At 41.4% G+C, this 25,429-nt stretch overlaps 1 protein-coding gene across 2 annotated transcripts in view; it reads right to left on the bottom strand.

Annotated features, from left to right (window-relative positions):
• lrrk1 (leucine-rich repeat kinase 1) overlaps window positions 1–25,429 on the bottom strand; it is an 88,891-nt gene that overhangs the window by 12,951 nt on the left and 50,511 nt on the right. For both annotated transcript variants that reach the window (XM_074666169.1, XM_074666170.1), the window contains 9 exons: window positions 25,099–25,387; window positions 24,289–24,458; window positions 23,939–24,142; window positions 22,023–22,162; window positions 21,681–21,818; window positions 11,869–12,063; window positions 9,747–9,898; window positions 7,520–7,637; window positions 1,347–1,463 (listed from right to left, as the gene is read on the bottom strand). In XM_074666169.1, coding sequence (XP_074522270.1) covers window positions 1,347–1,463; window positions 7,520–7,637; window positions 9,747–9,898; window positions 11,869–12,063; window positions 21,681–21,818; window positions 22,023–22,162; window positions 23,939–24,142; window positions 24,289–24,458; window positions 25,099–25,387 — 1,523 coding nt within the window. The remainder of the gene's footprint in view (window positions 1–1,346; window positions 1,464–7,519; window positions 7,638–9,746; window positions 9,899–11,868; window positions 12,064–21,680; window positions 21,819–22,022; window positions 22,163–23,938; window positions 24,143–24,288; window positions 24,459–25,098; window positions 25,388–25,429) is intronic.

The raw sequence follows: 25,429 nt of genomic DNA on the forward strand, positions 1-25,429 counted from the left end.
ATGGCACCAAAGATACGGTTCTTAAGCCGCCTGCCACAGTCCCAGTGTGGGAACATTTTGTTTTTTATCAGAATGAACAAAGTGTGAGCTCATGAACACCAACGAGCTGATATGTCGCATGTGTTTGAAAATAGTGGCGACGAAGAAGAAGAAGGGGAGGTGCAGTGGAGCCTTGTTCTTTGACAATCCGCTCTTGCTGAGGCTTTTAGTCGTCAAAGTAAATAGAAATAAAAGCGCCAAATGGTGGGCGCTCAAAGACAGCTACATTGCCAAAGAAATGCAGCCCTTCAATACAATTGAAAGCCAGAAATGTTCAAAATGTTTGACAGACAGTACGGATTGACTGGGAAAAAGTACATGTTACAAACAATTCAGGAACTGTATAAACTCCCTTTTATTTAGGCTAGAGTTTTTATTGTTGTTTCTTTATCTTGGAGTTTCGTTTTTTCTTTAGAGACAGGGTCTATGTTTTATTGTTTTTGATTAGTATTAATTCTTTTCATTGACATGTATTTTTTTCTAAAAGAGATTCCATTTCATTTTCATTGTACTTTTTTCTCTTTCTTGTTTGTTAAATTTATTATATTTTTTGTTTAATTTGTTTTATTGAAAAGATCCTGACCTTTTAATTACAGTTATATACTGTTAAGAAATTAAAGTCTTGCTTTTGATATGGTGTACTCACTTTATTATCCCATTTATTATAATTACATCAATGAAAAAATGGAAAAAAAATCAAAATAATATTGACAATAATATCGTTTATCGGCAATAATGTTTTGGAAAATTATCATCTAGCAAAATTTGTTATTGTGACAGGCCTAAGGAGCGCTGTGGGAGGACGAGCTCTGACCATTGACCCCCACTCTCTGTTTGAAGAGACTGTACCCTGCTAACACCTGGATCTCACTACCCCTTCTTTCCCCCTACAGCAGTGCAGCACTAAAGGGAGGAGTGGCACCAAGACAGCAGGTCTGAGGTCAGGCAGCAGCAGCAGTGCAGGCCATAAAACCCTTTTCCCACAGAAGTACTGTTTGGAGCTTGTTTCTCGCCGTTGTATTCCAGCCATTAAGATGTTACAGGGCAATTACAACAGGTATGAAGAGCTGAGCACTCACTCTCTCCACTAAAACTTCAAACAGTCCATCTGTTTTAGTCCTGAAGACATCTCTTTTTGAAGATAAGAGTCAGGGAATCCAACAGAGACCAGAGAGGTTTGCTTCACTTTTACACTCATCCTGTTTAATCTGTTCAGTGATTGGATTGATTTATTAATACTTCTGCATGAAAGATGACAAACAGTGACGAGTCTGTCAGGGGGGTGTACTTCTTCTGCTGGGACTCACCTGGTCTCTGGCTGGGACTGGGAACAGGCAGGTGATGACGGCCGGACAGGAGAGCTGCCTCTGGGGCTGACTGAGAGGACACATGTCCTTCAGGCTGTAGATGAAGACATCCTGCTCCTAACACACAGACACAGGGAGACTGTTGGTGCAACAGTCCAGAGCTCAGCATGTCAGCAGGGTTCAAAAACATTTTTAAACATTAGATTTCAATCTCTATAACACTTAAAGTAGCTGTGAGGAGTTTCTAAGTGATATGGAAAAAGTGTTCCTTTTAGATCTTTGCCTGATCATAATCCACACTTTTCGGATTAATTTACTAGGTCTAGGTTTGTATGACAACACCACGCTGGTTGACAAAGTTTAGTAGAGAGGAGAGAGATCTGTGTTTTTATCTGCTGAAAACGATTTCTGTGATTAGTTTTGTAGTGATGGTGGACACTGGAGCCTGGTCTGGTCTGGTAACTGTTAGATGGAAAAAGGACAGAAGAGCAGAAGAAAGATAAACAGGAGAGAGATAGAGCACGAGCTAAAGACCAAAAGTACTAAACTGTTTGTGCTAATGTTGATTCCAACCCACAGTTATTCTGCAGTGGTCTGTTCAAACTTGAGAGTCTATCAATAAAATGAAGAGTGAGGTTACGTTAGCTCTGATTGGTAGATGACTGGCAGGACAGAACCAGGATTCACTAACGTTACACATTACAGTCTTAGAGCACTGGACTGCCACCTGAGCTAAATATAAATGGCTACTTAACTACTTACAAAGTGACAGGGTTAATTTGTTGTCACATTAGCCCATCAGATATGTCAGAGCACCAGGATGACGACAGCACTACGTATAACCGGCTACTACAATCAGTTCACAGACAGATTCAGGAATTTCTACTACATCTGAATATGTAGAGGTTTGAAACTCTGCACACGCTCAGTCCGAACATCTAGGAGCAGAAAACCCTCTTCTTTAAGTTACACTGAGAGAAGAACGTTTTTAACGTAACATAAACGGTTATCAAACCTGAATGAAATCCACAAAACACAAACCATTTGCTGTAGATTTGATGAAGTATTCAGGCAACATCAAAGTGTTATTCAAATTCTAGGGTCTCTCTAGAGTTAAAAAGGCCTTTTAAGGCAGCATTAGGCTTTTAATGTAGTCAACCTGATTTAAGACTATCTGAGAGGTTTGAAGGATCTGCAGGAGCCCTCTGTCAGAGATTAATCCTGTTCACATCAAAATCAAAAACTTAACTCCTAATCTTCCTTCAGCTCTCTCATGACAGATCCCTCAAAGGAATCCATCTCCAGTCTGAGTATCTGGAACTTTGGTCTGAATGTGGACGAGCTTAGCTTAGCATAAAGAGCAGAAATAGAGAAAAACAGCTGGACTGACTTTGGTTACAGTGAAATATATGACAACCATCTCATTAACTCAATTCCTCCACAGACGCTGCAGCTTTTACTGAGTCTACTGAGAACCACTCCATTTGCTTTAAATGACCTCCAACAGTTCATCAGTGAGCCGGCTGATCAGTGCACTGTAGGCAGATGAATGTTTCATGTCGGCAAAATTCAAGAAAACACTGAAAAAAAAGAACACGCTTTTCATCCACACATCCAAAAAGATTTGGGTTGGAGTATCTTAAAGTGTTGGACATCATGTTATAAACCTTCCGGCCTGTTTCTCCACAGAGAAGCTGAACCGAAATCCTCTGAGTGTATGACACTAAAACATCAAACAACCACTCTTCAAGATGTATGTATGTCTCCATCCTCCTTCCAAAGGCAGATAATGGGGCTGATTTTTGTCCCGATCTTTCCTTTACGATCAAAGCCAGCAAAGACCTGATTGTCTGATGTTTGCAAATGACATGGTGTGTGATTTTCTTGTGGTGTGGGGTGTGTTAAGAGTGATTTAGTCTGGTCGGAGCAGCTCTGAAGGTCTCCGATTGAGAGATCATGGACACTGACATGTTGAATATTTGGGACTAAAAATCCTGTAATCTGTGGGTCGCTCCAAGCGAAGCCAAGCAGGTATAGCGTGTAATATCACGTGATTAACTGCAATACTCTACCCAGTAAACTACTTGATTGAAGACAGCTTTTCTATTTTTTTGTGGTTAAAATAATGAAAGTCAGATGCAGTGTTTCATACAAACACTTCACTTGAAAACAAGTGCATCAAGTTTGTCACAAACTACTGTGGCATTAAACTAATGTTGCAAAGAAATTATTGGGTGAAAGTCGGGTCAGTTGGTGAAACTAGTGCTGTGCGAATCATGAACGAATCGTTCAATACCTAAGAATCACTTTACTGACTCGAAAATCACGATTCTTCACCCCAAATGACTCATTTACTGACTCAGTACAAAGCTCACGGTAGCCCAGCCCCTCACTCACATCACGGGTGGTTTGGCTGGTATGTAGAATGGCTCAACTCACAGTGTAAAAGGGTCATTAACTCACCCACAGTACATACGGATCACTAACTCACTCACAGTATTATTGCGTCCCAAATCGCATACTTCCATACTCAAATACTCAAAATTTTGAGTATACTGCGTCAAAATGAAAAACAGTATGCATAGTATGCGAGAAATGAGTATGCAAAAGTACCAGGATGATGTACTCAAATCGGCCCTGATTTTGAGTATGCAGCTGTGGACACTTAACGCACTCATTTCATCCTCTGGCAGCAATGTATAAATGTAACTTATTGATATTGTTTTTTACACGTGTTGTTTCCACCAAGCACCATCAGCTGTTGACGTTGTGTATGTGGTGTAACTTGTTTTTGTTTGTTTTGTTCTGCGAATGATAGGTTATGCCAGTGTTTCTCAAATCTGGGCCTGGGGACCCCCTGCCCTGCATGTTTTAGATGTTACCCGACTCCAACACACCTGATTCAAATGATCAGCTCGTCATCAAGCTCTGCTCGAGCCTGATAACGAGCCATTCATTTGAATCAGGTGTGCTGGAGTGAGGTAACATCTAAAACATGCAGGGCAGGGGGTCCCCAGGACCAGGATTGAGAAACACTGGGCTATGCTAATGCTAGTTGAGCTAACAGCTATCTCAAATGCCAAAGCTCATTGGGCTAACAGTTACTGGGGCCCTAGCATTACCCGGTGAACCAGGTAAATATAATAACAAGCGGGTTAGACCCTGCACAGTGAATACATGACCAGAAGCACCACTCAGACATTTAATTTGTGGATGTATTTTAACTGCCACAGCGCCCCGGTAGCTCTCTTGGTAGCTTCAGTCAGCTGCACCGACCCCCATTATAACTCTACACCACTGATCGTGTTATTAGCTGTGTTTAATATACTACTGAAAAGGCTTTGAAAATTCGCTGGCAAATAGTGGCGGTGTTTGGCGGAAACGCGCTGGAAGCCGGTCACAATTGGACGTAGAAGAAGAAGAGGTTGACATCATGTCATCATTCCCGGTAAGTACGGCGCTCGGCAGTATGCGATTTGGGACAGCACTACACCCTCAAAATTTGCGCACTAAGCCAGTGAGTATGTAGTATGCTTAGTACACTCAATTTGAAAATTTTGAGTACACAGTATGGAAGTATGCCCTTTGGGACACACTATATGACTCAAAGCACATACGAGTCACTTGCCAGCTCGAACGTACGTTGCATGACAAACTCACTCTGTTTGAACTTTGTAAATTTTCTCAGTTATATTTATCTAATTTAATGTTATTTTATTTGTGAGTTAGAAAAATAGAAGTTTCTGAAAAATTTGATCTTTCACTCTTTTTTTCACATTGGAGTGTATTAATTGTCCTTTTCAGTCATTTCTTGGTATGAATCTCTCCTAAATATAGATTTCTATGCACTTTCTGGGTAACTGACTCGAGTGACTCAAATGACTCAAAAACCTGTTTCACTTTGGTGAGTGACTCATTTAAAATCGATTCATAAAAAGAATCGATTCAGTAAAAAGAATCGAGTTTCCCATCACTAGGTGAAACTGATAAATATCACCTGGTGTAACCAATGTTACTCATAAAATACCTAATATTTCACAAAACATGAATGATTATTTATTTTATCACTCTACTATACTGTAAAAATTAAACTTGAAATAATTTTAAAATAAATGACCCAAATAGAGAGAAAACACTGATGTTTACAGCATCAGAACCCACATCATCAAGTTTAGGAATAAAATATTTCTTATATACTTTCAGACTATATTTATTATACATTTTATGGGCAACATATAGCTGAGTAGCTCTCTAGCGCCATCTACCACAAGACATATTGTACTCCCAACTCACCAAAAATATTAAAGCTGCAAGTATCACTCTATAATGTGTGTGTTTGAAAAACATAATATTTTCTGTTCTTCAGTGAGTGACATGACCAGCTGCTCTAAACTCCAAATGAGTGTGTGACATCACCACACAACTGCTGTAGTGGGAGTGACTTTCACAAAAGTTTTGCCAACAAGTCCTCATAGGTGCCACAGTTGTACCCAAATTGCAGTAAAAATATGATGTTTTTGTAGGCATCCATCCATGTCATAGGTCATAGGGTAGGTCAGGGATTTGGGCGTATGATGTTTGCATGTCAATGAGACAAACATTTTGACGTTGGCTTGATTTGTGTGTGACATTCCTACTGGATGCTAGAGTCATTTTAGTGTGTCTTGTTGGTGCCGGAGAGCAAATTATAGGATGTTTGGGGTCACATATGTATTATATATACAAACCATATATAATGTGTTTATGTTAGGGTGTGTATGTGTGTGTTTGTGTGTGTAAAAAACACAGCAGTTTCCATCCTTAAGTTAATCACATGAGTGTGTGACATTGGCACAGAACTGCTGCAGCAGAGAGGAGTCAAATTGTCAAAAGTTTTAGAAAGAACTTCTGATAGACTGACATTTTTCACCAACTGTGTTATAAGAAAAAAAGCTGCAAACAGCGTTGGACAGGTCCTCGTGCTCTCCCTGGTCCCTTCACCCAATCTGTCCTGCCCTTTTTAAGTCCTCTGTCAAGATTCCATTCCTCTATAATGTGTGTGTGTGTGTGATAAACATAGCTTTTTTCCTCCTCCAGTAAGTCACATGACCTCTGCACTCAGCTCCTGATGAGTGTGTGACGACATCACAGACATGCAGCAGAAGGAGAGACACTCACTAAAGTTATGCTAACAGCTCCTCAGAGGGCACAATTTTAACCAATTGTGTGTAAAAATATGATATTTTTTGTAGGAATTTTTTTCAGGAATCCATCCATGTCATTTTTAAAGCTGTAAGACTTTTACTTTTTTGCCGAGAGACCCAAAAGGGCAGCCTGCCTAGAGCTCGGACTTTATTCCTATTCATCCTTGATGGGGGAGCTGAGAGGGCTTCTTCAGGGTTCACAGACTTTGAAGCCTTGTGATTTGAAAACCGTTCAAGAAACAACAAAATCCCAAATAACTTTTGTGAAGCAGGGGCCCTTCTGTGATGTGAGTGAATTACAAGCGATACCACTTATGGTTTTTGAGTTTTTTGGTTTTGTTTCAAGGTGAAAATGTCACAAAATTCAATTTTGAAAGGTAAATAGCTGGTGACCTGTTGGAAATAGATCTAGGGTACCAAGAAACGATTTTTTGCTTGTCAATGAGATGAACATTTTGATGTTGGTTTGAGCGCTCTACAGCATTCCTGGTGGAAACTAGAGGTGTTTTAGTGTGCCTAGGTGGCGCTACTGAGCAAATTATGGGATGTTGGAGCTTGATTTTGGTATAATATGATTTTACATGATTTGAGGTGTGTGCCATTGATTTGCGTGTGGAATAATAAAGAAACGGACCAATTACAATAGTGCCCTTGCCCAAAGGACGAAGGCCCTTGGCTAGTGGAGGGCCCTCAACCTAGGGGTAAGGACCCTAATGAATTTTTATTTTTTACAAAAATATCACTATTAAGAGTTAAAATATCGATATTGGTACAAGTCCGAGCATATATTGCCGTGTCAGTATTTTTTTATACCTCTGATAGGGACACATTTTAAACACTACACTGACTTTTTAACAGCTCCTTAACACTTGAGAATCCCTGTGCTGATTAATTGTGTGTGTGTGTGTGTGTGTGTGTGTGTGTGTGTGTGTGTGTGTGTGTGTGTGTGTGTGTGTGTGTTTTCAGGTGTGGTATGGTGTGACATCGTACCTCAGTGGCCATCCACAGAGTGTTTCCCATCTTCATCTGACAGCTGATTCTGCCGCCAGGACATGACATCCTCTTCACTTCCACCTGACCCTTCTCAATGTTTACCACGCTGTAGTTCCTGCACAACACACACACACAGGCACACACACACTCTTTACATCATCCAGTCATTCAGCTGGTATTCAAAAGAATCTCTGTGTGAGAGCTTTGAGCAGATCAATGCGAAGATTTAGTTTAAGTTTCAGTCATTTTTGGAGCCAAAGAAGAGTCACACATGAGTGGAAATCACTGGTCGAGGCAGAAACCTTGGTTTTCTCAATGCCTCAGTCCTGAATTGTAAAACCACAGTGAGAAACTACCAAAGCTGATCTTTTAATCTTTTATTTCAGTGTTTCCACTGACCTTTGAAATGACCTTTCAGCACTTTGAATTTCCTTCTTGACCATTAATAAGCCAGCCTTGCCTTTGAATTGTTTTAGCTATTTCTTGAGTTACATTTACCTGATTATAAACACACTTATGTTGACCTCATCTATATTTACTCTCTATAACGATGCAAGTGAGACGTGGAAATGTTTCCCACAGTTTGATGGGCGTTTGTTTGTTCCCACCTCTTACTTCAGTGAAAAGAGAGTTCACAGGTCAGTGGAGCTCACACACTGTGACCTGGTGATAAGCTGAATGGCAGGGCTAAAGGTAAGAGGAGGATGGACATGGTTTGAGGCAAGGTGAGGGAAGGTAACAAGGTCCTGACACGGGGCGGGAGTTAACGACAGGAAACATGGAGAGCGGTCATTAACTCCACCTGTACGACGGGATCAAAGCTGCTTTTATTGTAGAGATAACTGAGGAATCCTACTGCCACACACACGCAGCACAATAAACCTGTTTCATCACACACACACACAGCTCTCAGCCAGGTGTGTTTTTGATAACAGAGCTTCATTCACCAGCTCTATACCCTCAGCAGGGTCCTCAAGGGTGCATGGGAGTTTGCCCAACCTGTCCACATGTGTTTTGTGGACTTGGAGAAGGCATTCGACCGTGTCCCTCGGGGAGTCCTGTGGGGGGTTCTCCGGGAGTATGGGGTGTCGGGCTGCTTGTTATGAGCCGTCCATTCCCTGTACGACCGGTGCCAGAGCTTGGTCCGCATTGCTGGCAGTAAGTCGGACTCGTTTCCAATGAGGGTTGGACTCTGCCAGGGCTGCCCTTTGTCACCGATTCTGTTCATAACTTTTATGGACAGAATTTCTAGGCGTAGCCAGGGTGTCGAGGGGGTCCGGTTTGGTGACCTCAGGATTGGATCACTGCTTTTTGCAGATGATGTGGTCCTGTTGACTTCATCAAGCTGTGACCTTCAACTCTCTCTGGATCGGTTCGCAGCCCAGTGTGAAGCCGCTGGGATGAGAATCAGCACCTCCAAATCTGAGTCCATGGTCCTCAGCTGGAAAAGGGTGGACTGCCCTCTCCGAGTCGGGGATGAGATCCTGCCCCAAGTGGAGGAGTTTAAGTATCTTGGGGTCTTGTTCACGAGTGAGGGAAGGATGGAGCGAGAGGTCGACAGACGGATCGGTGCAGCGTCTGCAGTAATGCGAACTCTGCACAGGTCTGTCGTGGTGAAGAAGGAGCTGAGCCGGAAGGCAAGGCTCTCCGGTCGATCTTCGTTCCCACCCTCACCTATGGTGATGAGCTTTGGGTAGTGACCGAAAGAACAAGATCGCGGGTACAAGCGGCCGAAATGAGCTTCCTCCGTAGGGTGGCCTGGCTCTCCCTTAGAGATAGGGTGAGAAGCTCGGCTATCCGGGAGGAGCTCAGAGTAGGGCCGCTACTCCTCCGCGTTGAGAGGAGCCAGATGAGGTGGCTCGGGCATCTGATGAGGATGCCTCCCGGACACCTCCCTGGTGAGGTGTTCAGGGCACGTCCCACCGGGACCCTGCTTAGGCTGCTGCCCTGACCCGACCCCGGATAAGCGTAAGAAAATGGATGGATGGATGGATGGATGGAGCTCCATTCACACCACATCACTAACTTAAATTATACAAATTCATCAATTAAAGAGTAATCCTGGTTTGTTTAACCCTTTCACACCTGGGCCTCATTAAGCTGGACTGGTCGGTTTTTCTTTTTATGGTTAGACTCCTTTTTCAAAACCACAAACACATCTTCTGATAGCCAAAATAAATATGATTTTTAGTGGAAAAAGCTGAAGCAAAGAGCTATAACAAACCTCTCCTCCTTGTCTCCACTCCAGAACACGGCACTGTGTCCCTGCAGCTCGGACAGGAAGAGCTGCGAGTGGCGGTCACAGGGCAGAATGAACCGGAGGCACGGAAAGCTGGGCTCCTGCATCTGCCTCATACATTGACCAGCTACTGGCCTCTGCAGAAACAAACACACACACATACACACAGTTTCATGTGCTGTTCAAAGATCAGGAGTCTCAGTCATAAATGTTGCACATGCCCAGAACAGGCCAGAGAAAACCCTTCATGCTCAGTTTGTGATCCAGAAAGACAAACTTGAGACAAAATGTGTGTACCAGCAGTTGAACACTAATTTATGTGTGTATTTATACACATTTAGAGGATGAGAAATTAGTGACTCAGGTGGTGAGGGGGTGAAGCGTGGTCAGATTATAGTTTGGTGCCTTTTCTTTACACATTTCATGTCATTAATAAAATATCCATGTCATCAAACATCATCATAATTCAGCGTCTCAGAATGAGAGGAGATTTCTAACTGGCATGAGCGCATGATCTGAACACAAAAATAAATCTGTGTGTGTGTGTGTGTGTGAGTGGATATAAAAACACTGCATTATGACACCTATGAGCAATGATGGGTGCACTGGCTCTGGCTCTTTTTATGGAGCGCTCTGAACTTTATTTAACAGGAACATGACTTGACGTCACATTCTCTGCCGTCCTCGTGATTCACCCTGAGAACCTATGAACCACAAGTTCTTTGCATTTGAACTGGTAAAGTGCTTTGTTCTGATCAACTCTGGGTCTGATAATCTGGTTTGTCATGAGGTGCATGCTGCACATATGCTTTTTACTTGTCATGAAGAGGCCAAACGGGAGCTGTCCCCCAACACAGGAAGTTGTGCCCTACATCATGTGTCACACCGGAGTGTTTGTTCTGGAGTAAAATTTCTCTAAGGTTATGAATATTTAGCTTTGATATCTAAATATTTCACAATGATTTCTAAATATTTTGCAATGACATATAATACTCAGTCAACTTTTTTTAATCTTAAGCACAGATTTCTAGATATTTAGCTAATACGTAATTCACACCCCCACCCGCCTCAAGCACTAAAATAAAAGTTGGAGGAAGCAGCACTTGGTACGTTTATTCTCTGACAGCTGATTTAGACTACTGTGTGTGACCATTTCAAAATCTCACTTGGCTGGATCACCTCCACCAGTTTTTATTTTGGTGTTTCCTGCAGGCGGAAGAGTGAATTTGCTTATTCGCTAAATATTTAGAAATCGTACCTCAAGATTCAAAAATTTTGACTAAATATTTAAAAATCTGAGCAAATATTCAGAAATCTTTCCTCAAGATTTAGACATCTTTACTTCATATTTAGAAATCAATGTGAAATATTTAAAAATCATTGTGAAGTATTTAGATATCAAAGCTAAATATTTAGAAATCCTAGCTAAATACTTAGAATGTAAACTAAATGTTTAGAAATGTAGCTAAATATTTAGAATCAGGACATTTATTTATAATATTTGGAGCTCACATTTAAAATTTAGTTACAGTATTTAATATTTATTAATGATATTTGATGCATTTGCATATATCTCTCTAAATCTGCATAAAAAGTGATGTTTTGGGGCTAAATGTGAAGAAATGTTGTTATTTGTAGTGTGTGCAATTTGACAATCAGTGCCCCATAATAGAGATGCAGGATATATTTATACTGTATATTGGGCGGCGAGGTGTGTAAAAGGGAAATGATTATTAATTTATATTCTGCTAAGACATTTCAACTCAATGAAATCAGTCAATAAAACCTGATGTTATTGACAGACAAGCCTTTAAACTTGGTGTGGTCTGCACTCACATGCAGTTGGCGTTTCAGAGAGCTCACAGTAGGGTGTCATTTCCTTTAACCAGTGGTAGCAAGTGCTCTGAATTCAGGATCTGAATTCCATGAGACCAAGTCCTGATTCTTAACAGGCTTCTGGGCCTAAAACCTGGTCAGTTTTCTCCTTCAGTCGGTGCAGCGTGTTGAGGGGAACATAAGACTGGGGTCTTTGTGGTCAGCAGTACAAGATGTTAACCTGAACAAACAGAAACCTGTTTGCTTTTCATGCATGGATCAGGGGCCCCACCTTCTCAGGCTTAGTGTCCCAGCATTCAGTTAGAAGACTTTGCAGGCAGTAGAACTGGACCTTCTCTGGACTGCCCAGCACTGGTCGGATGCCTTTGGAGAGTTTTTTAGCAATCTGGAGCTGGTGGTGTCCCAGAGCCGGCCTCTGACCAGACAGCAGCTCATACAGCACCATGCCGTAGGAAAACATGTCCACCTGAAAGCAGCAAAGAGAGAAGAGGGAAACTGAGAACATCAGCGAGGGACAAATATTATCAGGCTGCTGGTGACCTGCATTGAAAAGATCATCCCTGACAACGAACAGAGAACAAGCCTTACAGGGAGTATTCTGCTACCCTTATTGTGAACATGGACATTAAGTCATAATCCTGGATATTCAGACTGAGCGTGTGCAGATTTTCAAACTGCCACAGATCCATATGCTGCGGAAGTCCCTGAATTGTAAACCGATCAACACCTAAGATCTAAAACACCAGATCTTCACCAGACCTGCTGAAATGATAAGGTCATCACATAAGAATCTCCTAACTGCTTCATGACATGTTGGAGGGTTGGGCCTCAAACACCAAGGTCTGCCGATAGCTCTGCCCCAGAGGACTGGCCAATGAGGGGGAAGGGGGTTTGTGAAGTGGGGGGCTTTGAAGGGACATCAGAGTGACAAAGTATGAAAATCAAGTCAAGCTACTACAGGGATACCAGAGGGACAGGATAAAACCTAAAAAAAAAGCTCAATACTGCCCTCTAAAGGCAAGTAACCATTGTTAACCAACTTTCTCAGTTGCTGGCACCAGCACATGATTTGGTTGCACCTTTTTTTTTTGGTGTACGGTAACTGTAGTTGTGATATTTGCTAAATATTTTCCTGTAAATATTGACTTTGTCTGCAACAAGCACTGGCTGCAAAAAAAAGTTTATTTCTTTTATATAATTTAAAAAGAAGACAACAAAAATGTTTTTTTTTTTTAAAGCAAAGAATAGCAACAGAGATGCATGTGTTTATGTCAAGGTTATCATACTTAACAAATACAGTTTAGTTAAAATAAAAAATAAGGTCCCCTATAAAACGATTACTTGATCAAACACTAGTAGTGCCTATTTTGGCTGAAATCCAGTCTGTAGTGGATAGTATGCAAAAAGCAGCAAAAGCTGCAGTTTGCCAAAATTCCTGATTTCCTACTGATCCAGGAAAATTTTTGGACCAGTCTACCTGGCATACTGTTTCCCACAATGCACAGCCCTTACACTGTTTGTCTTTGTGGATGGCAGGTTTTGGTGAATTACCGGCATCTCCTGGATGAGTCAGCATTACAACTACAATACAACAACACTAACGTTGGATGGTCTGTGAGATAGAAGTAAAGTGATGTTCAGTTGTAAAAAAGGCGTTTACATCTACAAATTCATTAAAGCTCATATATGAGGGAGGGCTGAAAAGTTCATAGCCTGACTAGGAAGGAGTTATGCCATGTTGATGAAACTTGGTACACATTAAATTAAACAGTGTCCTACACTTACAGCATGGTTTATTTGTCAACACGGTTGATGTTTTCTTGGGTTGTTGCTGAGGCAGGTCATCCAGACCTTGGGTCATCTTTAAGGCTCCCCACTTTCTCAAAGTTGATAAAGCCAGAGCATCATCCCCTGATGTAGCAACCATATTGGTGTGAATGTCCTTTGGGGTTACCCCTTTTTCTGCAGATATTTGAACACGGTGCCAATTTCATCCATATTCACAAAATGTCTCTGGTTCTACTTTTCAAAGTCCTACTACACCACATCAGTGTCAGTAAATCTGAAAACAAGCCATGCAGTAAGTGTCAGAAAATATTGAATTTAATGCATGCCAAGTTCCCCCACGTAGTACAACTCTGTCTAGTCAGGCTATAAACTTTTCAGCCTTCCCTTGTAAACCGCTAGTTCACTTTTTTAAACCATACGCGGATCATATGGTATGGAAGTGTTTTTCTATCAGCTGTAAGAATAAAAAGTCAGTTCCCTCCAGGTTTATAACTTTTGTTGTAAGATTAAAGAGCAAATACGATGATTTTGCTGTGATATGATTAACAAAATAACTAAAATGCCAAAATCTTCCCAAAGTTTGTTTTTCGTGCATTTAAGACAAAGGCAAAATAAGATCCATCAGCTGTTGCATGTTATGGTTGGTAAGTACATATTTTTCTTTACTTAATTATTTGATTCAATACTTTGTAATGTTTTTCACTTCATACTTTCTTGTTTGCTACTGTTACTCTGTAAATTTCCCCATTGTGGGACGAATAAAGGAATTCCTTATCCTATCATATCTTATCATAAACATGGTTATGTAACGAGTAACCTAAGCTGTCAAATAACTTAAAGATTTCAAATGCAGGACAAAGTGGCTTAAATGAGGTATTTACCTTTTTTTCAAAATCAAACTAAAGTACAGAAGTTCCGATCCAATCCAACTTTATTTGTTGAGCACTTTAAAAAAGACACTCTTGACCTAAGTGCTGTGCAGAGAAATTAGATAATTAAAACAAAATTGAAATAAAATACATGACTAATATGAGATAAAAGAGACATGCCATGTAAACTTAAAAAAAATAAAAATAAAAAAACAATTTGAAAACATAAAATCATAATCGAAACACAATTAAAAGGCATGAAGAGGAGCAATCAAGTTAATAATCAAATAAATAGAATTGGTGATTACTGTGTTTTAAAAGCCAGAGAAAAGAAATGGGTTTTAAGAAGAGATCAAAAAAACAGATAAAGAAGAGGCTTGTGAAACATGCTGCAGTAAATCGTTCCAAAGTTTAGGAGCCACAACAGCAAATGCTTGACCCCCTCCGAGCTTCTGCTTAGTTTCTGGCACCCAGAACTTGAGGAAATGCATTTAGTTGTGTTTGTATTACCATGTACAAGTTAAACACCATCTCATGCCTTGATTATGAGAAAGAGACAATGGACCCAGGGGAAGGTCAGTCTAGCTCTGATGATGAGTTACAAGGACATGGAGGGCCTGAATGACTGGGTTTGCCTTGGGCCCCCAAACCACTAAATATGCCCCTGGTGTCCATCTTCAGTGTGTGATGAGCATCTGCTGTAGCTCCTGAGAGCAGGAGAGAGATCAAGTGGAGCAGACTGAGCCGGTGGAAAGAGGGCGACTATCAACCACAATGTCTTATACAGTCACTGTGGCAGAGGAAGCATTAAAACGTGCACTCGCATGAATGCGACCAGATGAAATTCTTAATCACACACACTGATAAAAAGATCACACAAGTCTTGAGCCCCGCAGGTCAATATCTACTTCTTTACTCAACAGAATGACTAGCCATGTGTTTTTTATCTTATTTACATGACAGGGTGTCGTCTCTGTCTCCACATGGTCAGGCATTCGTATTTCTCCTCTGCTCTCTGTGTCACACATGGCAAAGTTCCTCCCCAATACCTTCTGGTTGTTCTGTTTGATATAAAAATGTCTCAACAACTCCTTGTAATCTCAACATTGTTGCTTTCATCAAAAAGGAACAAAAACGCCATAAACCAAAGTGTGTTTGGGTCACTGTCAGCCCCCTCTCTCCCCACTCCGAAAGCTGTTAACCCAGAGGAAACACTGGATCTGTATCCAGGACTAACCAGTCTTTTCCCAGTCTGTAGCCAAAGAGCCAGCTGGAAGAGGAGAAATAGGATCATTTCTCCTGATAAGGAGCTCCAGTCATCCGCTCCACACATCACCACTCTCCACTGAGTGTGGTTAAAATAACAGTTCTACTGAAACACTTCTTCTGGAGTCTTGGCCAGTAATCTCATCTTGAAAACCATATCAGAGGACCAAAATAGCTGAATGGATGCCTGTGCGGGAATGTCAGAGATAAAGAGTGGAGGACTGTGAGGAGAATTCCCAGAATAACCGTAGGTACAACAATGAAGCAACGCCACAAGTACTCTGCTACCCTCGCAGTGGTGATGTCACTGAGTGATTTCTACAGATATGCCTCAGGTCTGAGGTATGCTGCGGCATGACGTCACTCTGATGTGGTCAACCGTGGCATATTCATACCCAAGTATAAACCTCCTTTTTATTTACTTCATGGAGAGACGGACGGACAGAGAGACAGACAGAAACTCACCAGATCAAGCAGGGGAGAAACAATTTAACTAAGTTAGTACAGAAAGAACTTAAACCTTGAGGCAGTACAGTTTGTGCTTTGGTCTGATAAAGGCTTAAAAAACAAATGTATAGTTGCTAATTTTTTACAGGCTTATCAGTAGAGGTGTGGACTCAAGTCATGTGACTTAGATTTTAGTCACAATTTTGATGACTTTGGACTCCACTTGACAATATCATCAAAGACCTGCAATTTGAATTGGCCTGTAACATCAATAGCCATGTTTACATGGACCCAAATATTCTGCTTGCATTCAGTTTATTTCCTCAAAGAAAGAATTCAACCTTTGTATACACCTCATTCTGAAAGAAAAGTGCCAATCCAAATGGACATTTAATCGGTTTCACAGGGGTGGAATATTCCTTTCCCCAAACTGATTGAGGTATCATGTATCCACTCAAACGGAAAGTTGTCAGGGTGCGTTCTTTCAGCGAATGCTCAGGTATGACGTAAGACGCAACTAGGGACGTTCCTCAACTTAAAGAATGGCAGCAAGCCGTCAGCACTGGTCTGCTGTAGAAATTTTGTTTTTGATCCAAACTGTGAGTGAAATGAACATAATTTCAAGACTGGACGGACGACAAACTCGCAATATGGAGTATTGCAACACCCTGATAAACAAACTGTTGTCCTCCAGCTTTGATAAATCTCGTGATGTTTACGTTTTTTTGTGCATGCCCCTTGACTATTCTATTTGATTACAGCTGCGCATGTAGACCAGAGATCAGAAAGATTCCATTCGGAAAGACGAAAAACTCCTCATGTAACCATAGCTACTAGTCTAATGACTTGAAAATACTTGTGTTTTTTAAGAGAGTGCGCTGATTAAAATGTGCCGCCAATTCAAAGTACCCATGACAGTCATTCTGTCACTTCAGGACAACATTTTCCCACCGAGTTTGTCTCATTGTGTGCATCGTCCAATCAGGTTTGAGAACGAGAGTGTGGATTATGTTTCTGTGAGCCCCAGACTGCTAAAGAGTGGCAGTAACCCACACCGGGATGCAACCGAGGATAACTGTATTTGCATTCTCAAATTACGAGGTCGTAAACAAAAAACGAATTGCTGTGTGCAAAACTAGTAACACAAAAATAAAAGACAGAGAAGCGACAACTTCGAATTTTGTTCAGCACCAAAGGTTTCATAAAGAATGGTAATTATATCCAAGTGATATAATGCTTTAGCTAGATTTGGCTTAGCATCCATTTTATGCAACAAAACATGTTACATGTATGATGAGACCACACAGACAAAGTCTTGTCATGCTGGTTTTTAGGGCTGCAGCTATTGAATATTTTAGTAATTGAGTATTCTACTGAAAATCCCATCGATTAATCGAGTAATCGGATAAAATACATTTTTGTTTAGTTAAAGAGCAGTTATTTCTCAAATGAATTTTTTTTCTCTTTAAGAAATTGAATTTTCTGATTCAGCATGTCAATAAGAGCACTTTGGTAGCTCCAAATTTGTTAACACACTTTGACACATTTTTTGTGCCTTGTACATCTCATCAAATGTTGCGGACCCAAATGGCACCCGTTTCATAGAATGACCCATTAGTCTCCAAACTCCAGAAAAGAAGCTAGATTTGTTGCTAGTTGCTATTTTGTATAAGAGGTAGCTTGAGGGGTCTGAAAACTCTCTTAATATGGCCTCAGCTCTATTTGAAATACCACTCCTTGATCTTTTTTAAAATTAAATGATTCCTCGAGGTGGAGAAAATTGCTTGAGTAATTTTTGTTGTTGAGTACCTTGAATCATTCGAGGAATCGTTTCAACTCTAATGGTTTTATTTAAAAAAAAAAAAAGAATTGAAAATGTTTTCATTGTATTTGTTAAATTGAACAGATTTTTGTGTGTTTGAAATGGCATTTTATTTAGTAAACAGTGCTTGTGACTTGTAAGGACTCAAAAACTCCAAGCCTGTGACTTGGACTCGTCTCAAACTCTCTTGCCTTTACTTGAGACTTAACTCGAAACCTGGGATTTAAGATTTGAGACTATCTTGAGACCTTCAAAGCAATGACTTGCTCCCACCTCAGCTTATCAGACAGCTCATAGGTGTCTCATATCCTGCGTCATAAGCTGGCACACCTGCAAACAGCCACAAAGCTGAAATTCATAAACCTCAGCCCTCCATCCAGTCTGGGTCTCATTTAACAGAGAAACCACATGCTAAAACAGATGCTGAAAGTGAGGCTGGTGGGTAGGAAGGGCTTCTGTTCAGGCTTTTCCTTACAGAGTGGTGGTCCTGTTAAACAGGGAGCCTGCAGGAAGCCAGACTCCCCATGGAGGGAGGGGAGGAGGAGCGGTAAACAGACCAACACGCTATCTGCAAGTCAGCAGAGAGAGCAGAAACAGGCATACTGAAACACACTCTGCTTCTCATCAGGATCATCCACATAATCATCTGTAATCTGAGCACAGGAGGACCAGTGTGACCGGTTCTATTCATTAATCAACCTGAAGAAAAGTATTTGGGACAAAAATTATCATCCTGCTTTAGTTTATCTGCTGTCTCTTTAAGGATCCAGCTCCACAAACCCCCTTCAGTCTGATTGGCCAGTTCTCTGTAGGCCTTTCAGGGATGGAACTATCAGCAGACCATGCTGTTTAATGTCTGCCCCTCCATTTGATCAGTTCACAAACAGATTCAAGGATTTCTACTTCATATGCAGTGTTGGGCAGTAACGTCACTACAAATAGCGTCGTCAGTAGTTAAACAACATTTTTCAGTAATGATGTGGTAGCTCCGTTGTTTACGAAATCCAAGAATGTTTCAATAGTTTTGCTGATTTTTTGGTCATGTAACGCAGTAGCTAATGCAAAATTTACATTAAACATTTTCAAATGATTCATGTTGATGTGCTTGAAGCTGAGCTTTCTCCTGCAGTCTCATCTCACACTTGTAAGGATCAGACTGTGAGGCCATCTCCAAACACCGCTGTGTCTGTTTCGACCAATAGCAGCGGAGGAACTGTTGATGTCGTCACTCAACAATCCCTGCCTGCGACTTGACTGCAAACACACACATGCCCGCTTCAGTTCACTGAGAGATGGCAGAAGAGGAAGGAGAAGAGGAGCAGCCGAAGAAGTCACCTACCTAAATAGATGTATAAGTTTTTGTAAAACAAAACAAAAAAACAGGGAAAGTTATGTATTCAGATGCCTACTGTGCCAACCCAAGGCAAAGTTTCTGTCAACTTCAACAACTTCAAACACAAATCTGAGAACGCATATGTCAACTGCAGAATAAGATGTCAACACAAACAAGCTACTTTTTAACAGCTAACAATTTGCGTGGCAGTGAATTAATTCAATTAAGCAAGAGGATATAGTGGCAGTGTGTGAGTGTGTGTACGGTGGGGGATTAAATAGTTAAATTGATACATATAGGAGGGAAGAGGTATGGGAGAAAACGAACTAACAGTAAAACAAAAATCTGTATTCAGTATTAATGTTAACACTAATGAGCAAATGACTGAAAAAATAATACAAAAGGTAACAAAGTGATGGCATAAACAATCAAATGTCTTGATCTTACACTGAAGACCAAAACAGAGTTAAGGAGTAGAGGATGAAGCAATTTCGGAGAGAATTGAATGATTTTACAGAGATGTTATACTTATCAATAAAAATTGATTTTGTAAACACTGATTGTAAAATAAGCAATTTACCTAATTTTACATCATTCTGGGAGATGTGAATACCCAAATTATGAGCAAGAATGTAATGGCTTACTTTATGTTTATATGGAAATATACATCTGTCCTTATGTTTTACTGAAAGCTTTATTAATCCCTGAAATTTATTGGTAATCAAGTCGGTTCAGTATGGAGAAAAAAAAAGGGTTACTTGAATGTGTTAAGCTATTTTGGCCATATTACTGTAGCTTAGCTTGCTACATTTCTGTGGGTCATAGCTTCAGTGTAGCCAAGTAGCTTGCCCAACACTGATCAAATGAATACATAAAGGTTTGAAAAGCTGCACACGCTCAGTCTGAACATCCAGTATTGGTACATTAGATCCATGTTTAATAAAGCAGAACACCTTTTTGAGGTTTAAGCAATTGAAAAAAAAGAACTGCAAGCTAAAGTTATAAAACACCTTTAAAGCTGACTGATGTTAGTTTTACTTCAAACACACAGCATTGGTCAATAAGGAAAACTGAGCTGTGCTTTCAAACATAGACAACCAAAGAACTGACTGAGGGGCCGTTTACATGACAACGGTTTTAGGGTGAAACACAAAAGTTTTGTAGCATTTCAGCTTCAGGTTTATAGGGAAATGGTGTATCAGCCGACCTAAAATGCAAACTTTTGAAAATGGCCTCCAGAGTGGGATTTTTCTGAAATGCCAACACCGTTGCTGTGTAAGCAGCAAGCTGGCATTTTCAGTTTAAACGCTGACGTCACACTCCGCTTCGTGCGAGCGCATTCAACAGGACAATAGTACAGTTGTTACGATCGTCGCAAGCTACTGTGTTGTGCTTGCTGCTCAATCTGCTGAATCTACTGACTGTCTTTCAACAAAATGTGCATTTGTTGCTCCACTTTGGCACTTAGTATTCCCCCATACACCAGATGATTGGTTGAGATCTCCCAAAAGCGGCTTCTGGACATGACAGTTATAGCACCACCTACAGGCCTGGGATGCTTATTACAGCGTTTTCAGTCCCTTGGCATTTCCATGTAAGCACAGATTTTTTCACTGCGTTTTGGCATTTTCAGATGAAATGTTGTCAAGTAAACAGGGCCTGAGCTGTGCTGATATGCTGAGCTACTTTTCTACCCCGTGCTTCCTGCAGAGAGCTGTGTTTCTGAAGGTGCTTTGGATCTAAACTGACCTCATGCTGATAAGTTGTTCTGGGGTCAGCAGTTAACTGTGTTATTCAAACAAACTTTCCCACATCTGAGCCTTTATCTACACTGTGTTAGATACCTAACCTCAGCTGTCTCAGTCAAAATAACTGGACAGCAGTTGGCCATGTGGTGAAGTGTTCAGCTCAGGCAGGTAAGTGGTGTTACAACCTTGTTACAACAAGAGACAGCTTCTTAGCTTTAGCCATCAGGAGGTTTTGGCTTCAATAGCCTGTGGTCTTAAAATTTTGATCAGCTGATAAACAATCAATTTCAGTTGTTTTTTTGATAACAAGTCCCCCCCCCAAACACACACACACACACACAGAAGCATATTTTTTTTCCTTCACTCTCTTCTCTTTTGTATTCTTTTTCACATCTAATGTAATGAGTGCACCACACTTTGCACATTGGCTGCCCCTCAGCTCTTCTGCTCCTGTCCTCCTCTTTTCATATGTCATTGCCTTTTATGTTCTTGGATAGGATGAACGTGAAATGTGATTTCATGGGGATCAATAAAGGATATTTGATCTGATCTGATCCTATAATCATCAGATTATTGACAGTAAGTCCGCACAGCTGTGATCAAACTGCCCTGCAGGGCACCATGCATCACTCTCACAGCTAAAGCTCCGTCTGCTCAGGTCTAAAGATGCTAACCATGAAAGAAAGAACCATTTTGGGACTCTATTCGTCGTAATAAGTGGAATTTTGTGTTGAAATGTCAGAAAGCACTATCAAGTTTTAGCTGTGTTGAGCCCTAGTTCACTTTGGCTAAGAGTTGCACTTTTCTTACTTTAGCGTCATACACAATGCCTGGTCTGATCTCAGGAGCCTGGTACCCTGGTGTGCCCTCGACACCCAGCGCCCCCTCATGGAAGGACTGTCGAGATATGCCGTAGTCTGACAGTTTGATGTTGACTGGATCCCGTACCTGGAAGAAGAAAGTACACAAACTGGTTTTAAGCAGAATGAGACAGTTCTGAGGACTGAGTTCTTTTCTCTGCTTGTTAATGTGTGACTGAGAGAATGTCAGTGCAATTAGAGTGCGTCAGGATCTGATCCCATGAATACATCAATGAGTAAACCCCCAATGGACCAAAAATGAGTGAATCTTTTCGGTGACCCTCATACAGACCTCCAGTGACCACACCAGGATGTTGTCTGATTTGAGGTCACAGAAGATGATCCTCTTCCTGTGAAGATACGCCAGTCCTGCTGCTATCTGATAGGCTACTCTGAAGGTGAGCATGTGACCAAGAGGCATGTACCTGCAGCCTGAAAAGAAAAGAAACAACACATCAGTCTATCCTCACTGCTAAGCAAACAAAGCAGCCCGACAGTGGCCCTGAACATCCAGGTCCTCCTCCAGAGGTTTATCTGAGCATCATCTGAGCCTGTAGGTTTGATGGTTCTTCACATATTCATAATAAGCTTTTCATTCTTCAACAAAACCAAATCAAAACCTCAACCATTTCTCATTTAGAGCTGAAATCCTAATCCTAAATAAAGCTTTGTACGGGTCCATCTTGTGACATCCTTCATATTGCTTATATTTCTTTATTTACTGTAAAAATACATTATCTTATATTTAGCTTTATGAATCAGTAATATTAGCATTAAAGCTATATTTATCATAGCTGAAGGTACAAAGAAAACAATCATTAAATCACTTTACAACTTTTCTGTCCATTAGGATAACTGTCCTCTTAACTTCTGTTGTGCTTTTGCATTTGTGTTTTTGCTCCTGCATTCATGTTGTTGCTTTTGCAGATCAGCTAACACCAACTGGCCACCGTACTATCTTGAGTACCTTTTGAGAAAAAGCTCTGAGGGTAACAGCAAAAACTAAAATCTGAGCACATGTTAATGTATTTTGAGGGGCAAAATGTTCTTAGTCTTAATATGAGGCACATTTACCTGACAAGTCCAGGAAAAGTTATTACTTAAAGATATTTAAAGTGGACATATCATGCTTGTTTCTCCTTTTCACTATGCCAGACTAGGATGCCTGTGAAGCATTTCTGCCCTCAGTACAAGTCATTTAGTTCCTTGATTGCCCCACAATAGCGTTCTCAATATCCTCATTTTAGGCCATTCTGAAGATCTCGTTTAATGCTCTGTTTCCAGAATGACCTCCAGTAACCTCGCAACGTCACAGCCCTTTGTGCTCTGATTGGTCAGTTCTATCAGAGAGGCGGAGGGGGTAGAGCCAGGGGGCGGTTTTTGCAGCATGGCAGTATTTACAAAATCACCATATTGGATGGAGCAGACCGAGCGAGTTTGCTGTTTGCCAAAACTTCACCGTAAGGCATTGATAGCACTAATAAATGGTAGAGTGTAGGGTACGTCCTTTTGTATTGGACCCTGAGTCAGACCCGGACGGTTCTGCAGCTCAGGAGGAAGAAAATCCACCTGGACACAGATCATCTCAGGACGCTTCAGTGTGGTGAGTCAAAGCGGTACTGTAACATGTATAGTTTATACGTTTATGCTCGGCTCTTGGTGGGTGTATCCCTCGGTGGCGGTTGTGTGACTAACTGACATCACAGAGGAGGAGCTGCTTTATCAGATTACTCCAATAAAAAGAAAGGATCCTCGTGTCGTCACGACGGTCGAAATCTTGCGGCTAAATGGCAATGACCTATTTTCAGAGGCATCAAATCTCGTTCTAGGATGTAAAAAAAATACAATATCTCATTTTTTGAAAATTCAGGGGGTGTAAGGTCTTGTTTTCAAATTTATTATATTATATGTAAGTATTAAATCAGGGATCAGCATGTCCCCTTTAACAAAATGAATGATACCTGAATGGCTTAGAACAATCCCAGTGGGATGCAGGAAATTTAGAAGTCTCCCTCTTTCTCTAAGGTCTAAATGTGGCTGCATTTATCACTGTGTAACAGAGAAACACTGACATCGTGTTTCCTTTGTTGAGGTTTCTTGACCATTTCCTGAAGACTGAAGAGCTGCACCTGAGTCGTTGTGACCCTCAGCTCAGAGTGGGATGTGACCTTTCATCAAGGTGAACTGTTATCCTCTGATTCTCTCTACCTTTGCTTTTGTGCTTCTCCTCCAGAACCGTGTTGAGGCTTCCCAGAGGGGCTAACTGCAGAGCGAAGCAGAGCGGATGGATGCTGATGCCCACCAGACACACTATGCAGGGGTGCTGCAAAGAGTGCAACATGCTGGCCTCCTGTCGAAACTCAGAGAAGCTCCTCCAGGTGTCAGCAGACTGCAGGTGTTTTATCATGGTGTCTGAGGAGGAGAGGGTGCCCTCATATTTAGTTAGAACAGCTGCTGGAGTTACTCCAGTTAAGGTACTTCTTGGTGCTATCAGTGGACACATTCTATCTCTGGAGTTCAGTGTTAAATGAAGTAAAAACATGAGTTTGTCTGTGAACCTGTGTCACTGCTGATGGTCTGCTGTGCACACTTCTTGAAGTGGAAGCGTTTGATGGCCACAGGCTGATCACGATATCGAGCTCTGTAGATGACTGTCCCACTTCCTCCTTGTCCCAGGATGTTGCTCTCCTCCTCAGAGTACTCCAGATCTGCCCTCTCCAAGAAGAGCCTAGGAGGACATAGACACAGATACACACACACAGACCACACACAAACAGAGTGTGGTGAAAAGTGCTTAGTTTTATCCTTATCCTTAAAGAAGAAAAAAGCTTCTGAAACTGTGACTCTACGGACCTTTAACACGAGTCCTGAGGGGTCCAAGGCACTGATCAGACCTGTGCCTCCTGCTGCCTGCTGTTTGTGCTCTATCTATCCTGAAAATCAGTTCGATGGGCTCATATGCTGAGATTTTTTTTCTTAATCTCAAACCATGCCCCCCCCCCCCAGGAGCATAGTGTGGTACTGCTTTTTTCTCCTTTACCCTACCTCCTGTACTCCTTTTTTTGAGCGGGGACGCTGCACACATGCTGCTGCCACTGTCCCTGACTTTTTTTAATTTTCTTTAACAGGATGAAACTGATATATTTCAGGTTTGTAAAATCCTGATTCTGAAGGTCTGTAAGTTAACAGATGGAGTCCAGCAAACAGGCTGTCTAACACTGGTACCCCCAGATATCTGTGATATTTCCTTTTTGTTTCTGACACAGAGTTTTGAAGCCCATTGTCATCAGAGGCCGTGTTGCTAAAATCAACATTAGTTTGTTTGCTGCCTCGTTTGTGTTAGTATGAGGTAAAGAGGCTGGCCCTACCGTAATGGAAAGTCTGTCATGAAGAGTTCAGGTACCAGCTCCTGCAGTGGGACAGGCATCTCAGGGTGCTGAGGACAGATGATGTGCTCCTTCTTCACAGCAGCCAGCACACAGTCCTCCATGTTGAAGTAATGAACCCCTGCGCTGCCGTCTCCTTCCAGTCGTCCTCTATGTGTGTCCTCACCGGACCAGCTGGCCTCAGGCTGCTGTTGGTCCAGAGAGGCACAGAGAGGACAGGCTGCGTACTGCTCGATGAGGAGACTCCCGTCACTCTCACTGGCTGTCAAAGCTTCAATAGAGGAGAAAAACACAGAAAACATGAGCAGGGACC

Source organism: Halichoeres trimaculatus, unplaced genomic scaffold, assembly GCF_033239565.1.
Source record: "Halichoeres trimaculatus isolate MK-OKI-2021-1 unplaced genomic scaffold, fHalTri1.1 fHalTri1_scaffold_3, whole genome shotgun sequence".
Classification (NCBI taxonomy): domain Eukaryota; kingdom Metazoa; phylum Chordata; class Actinopteri; order Labriformes; family Labridae; genus Halichoeres; species Halichoeres trimaculatus.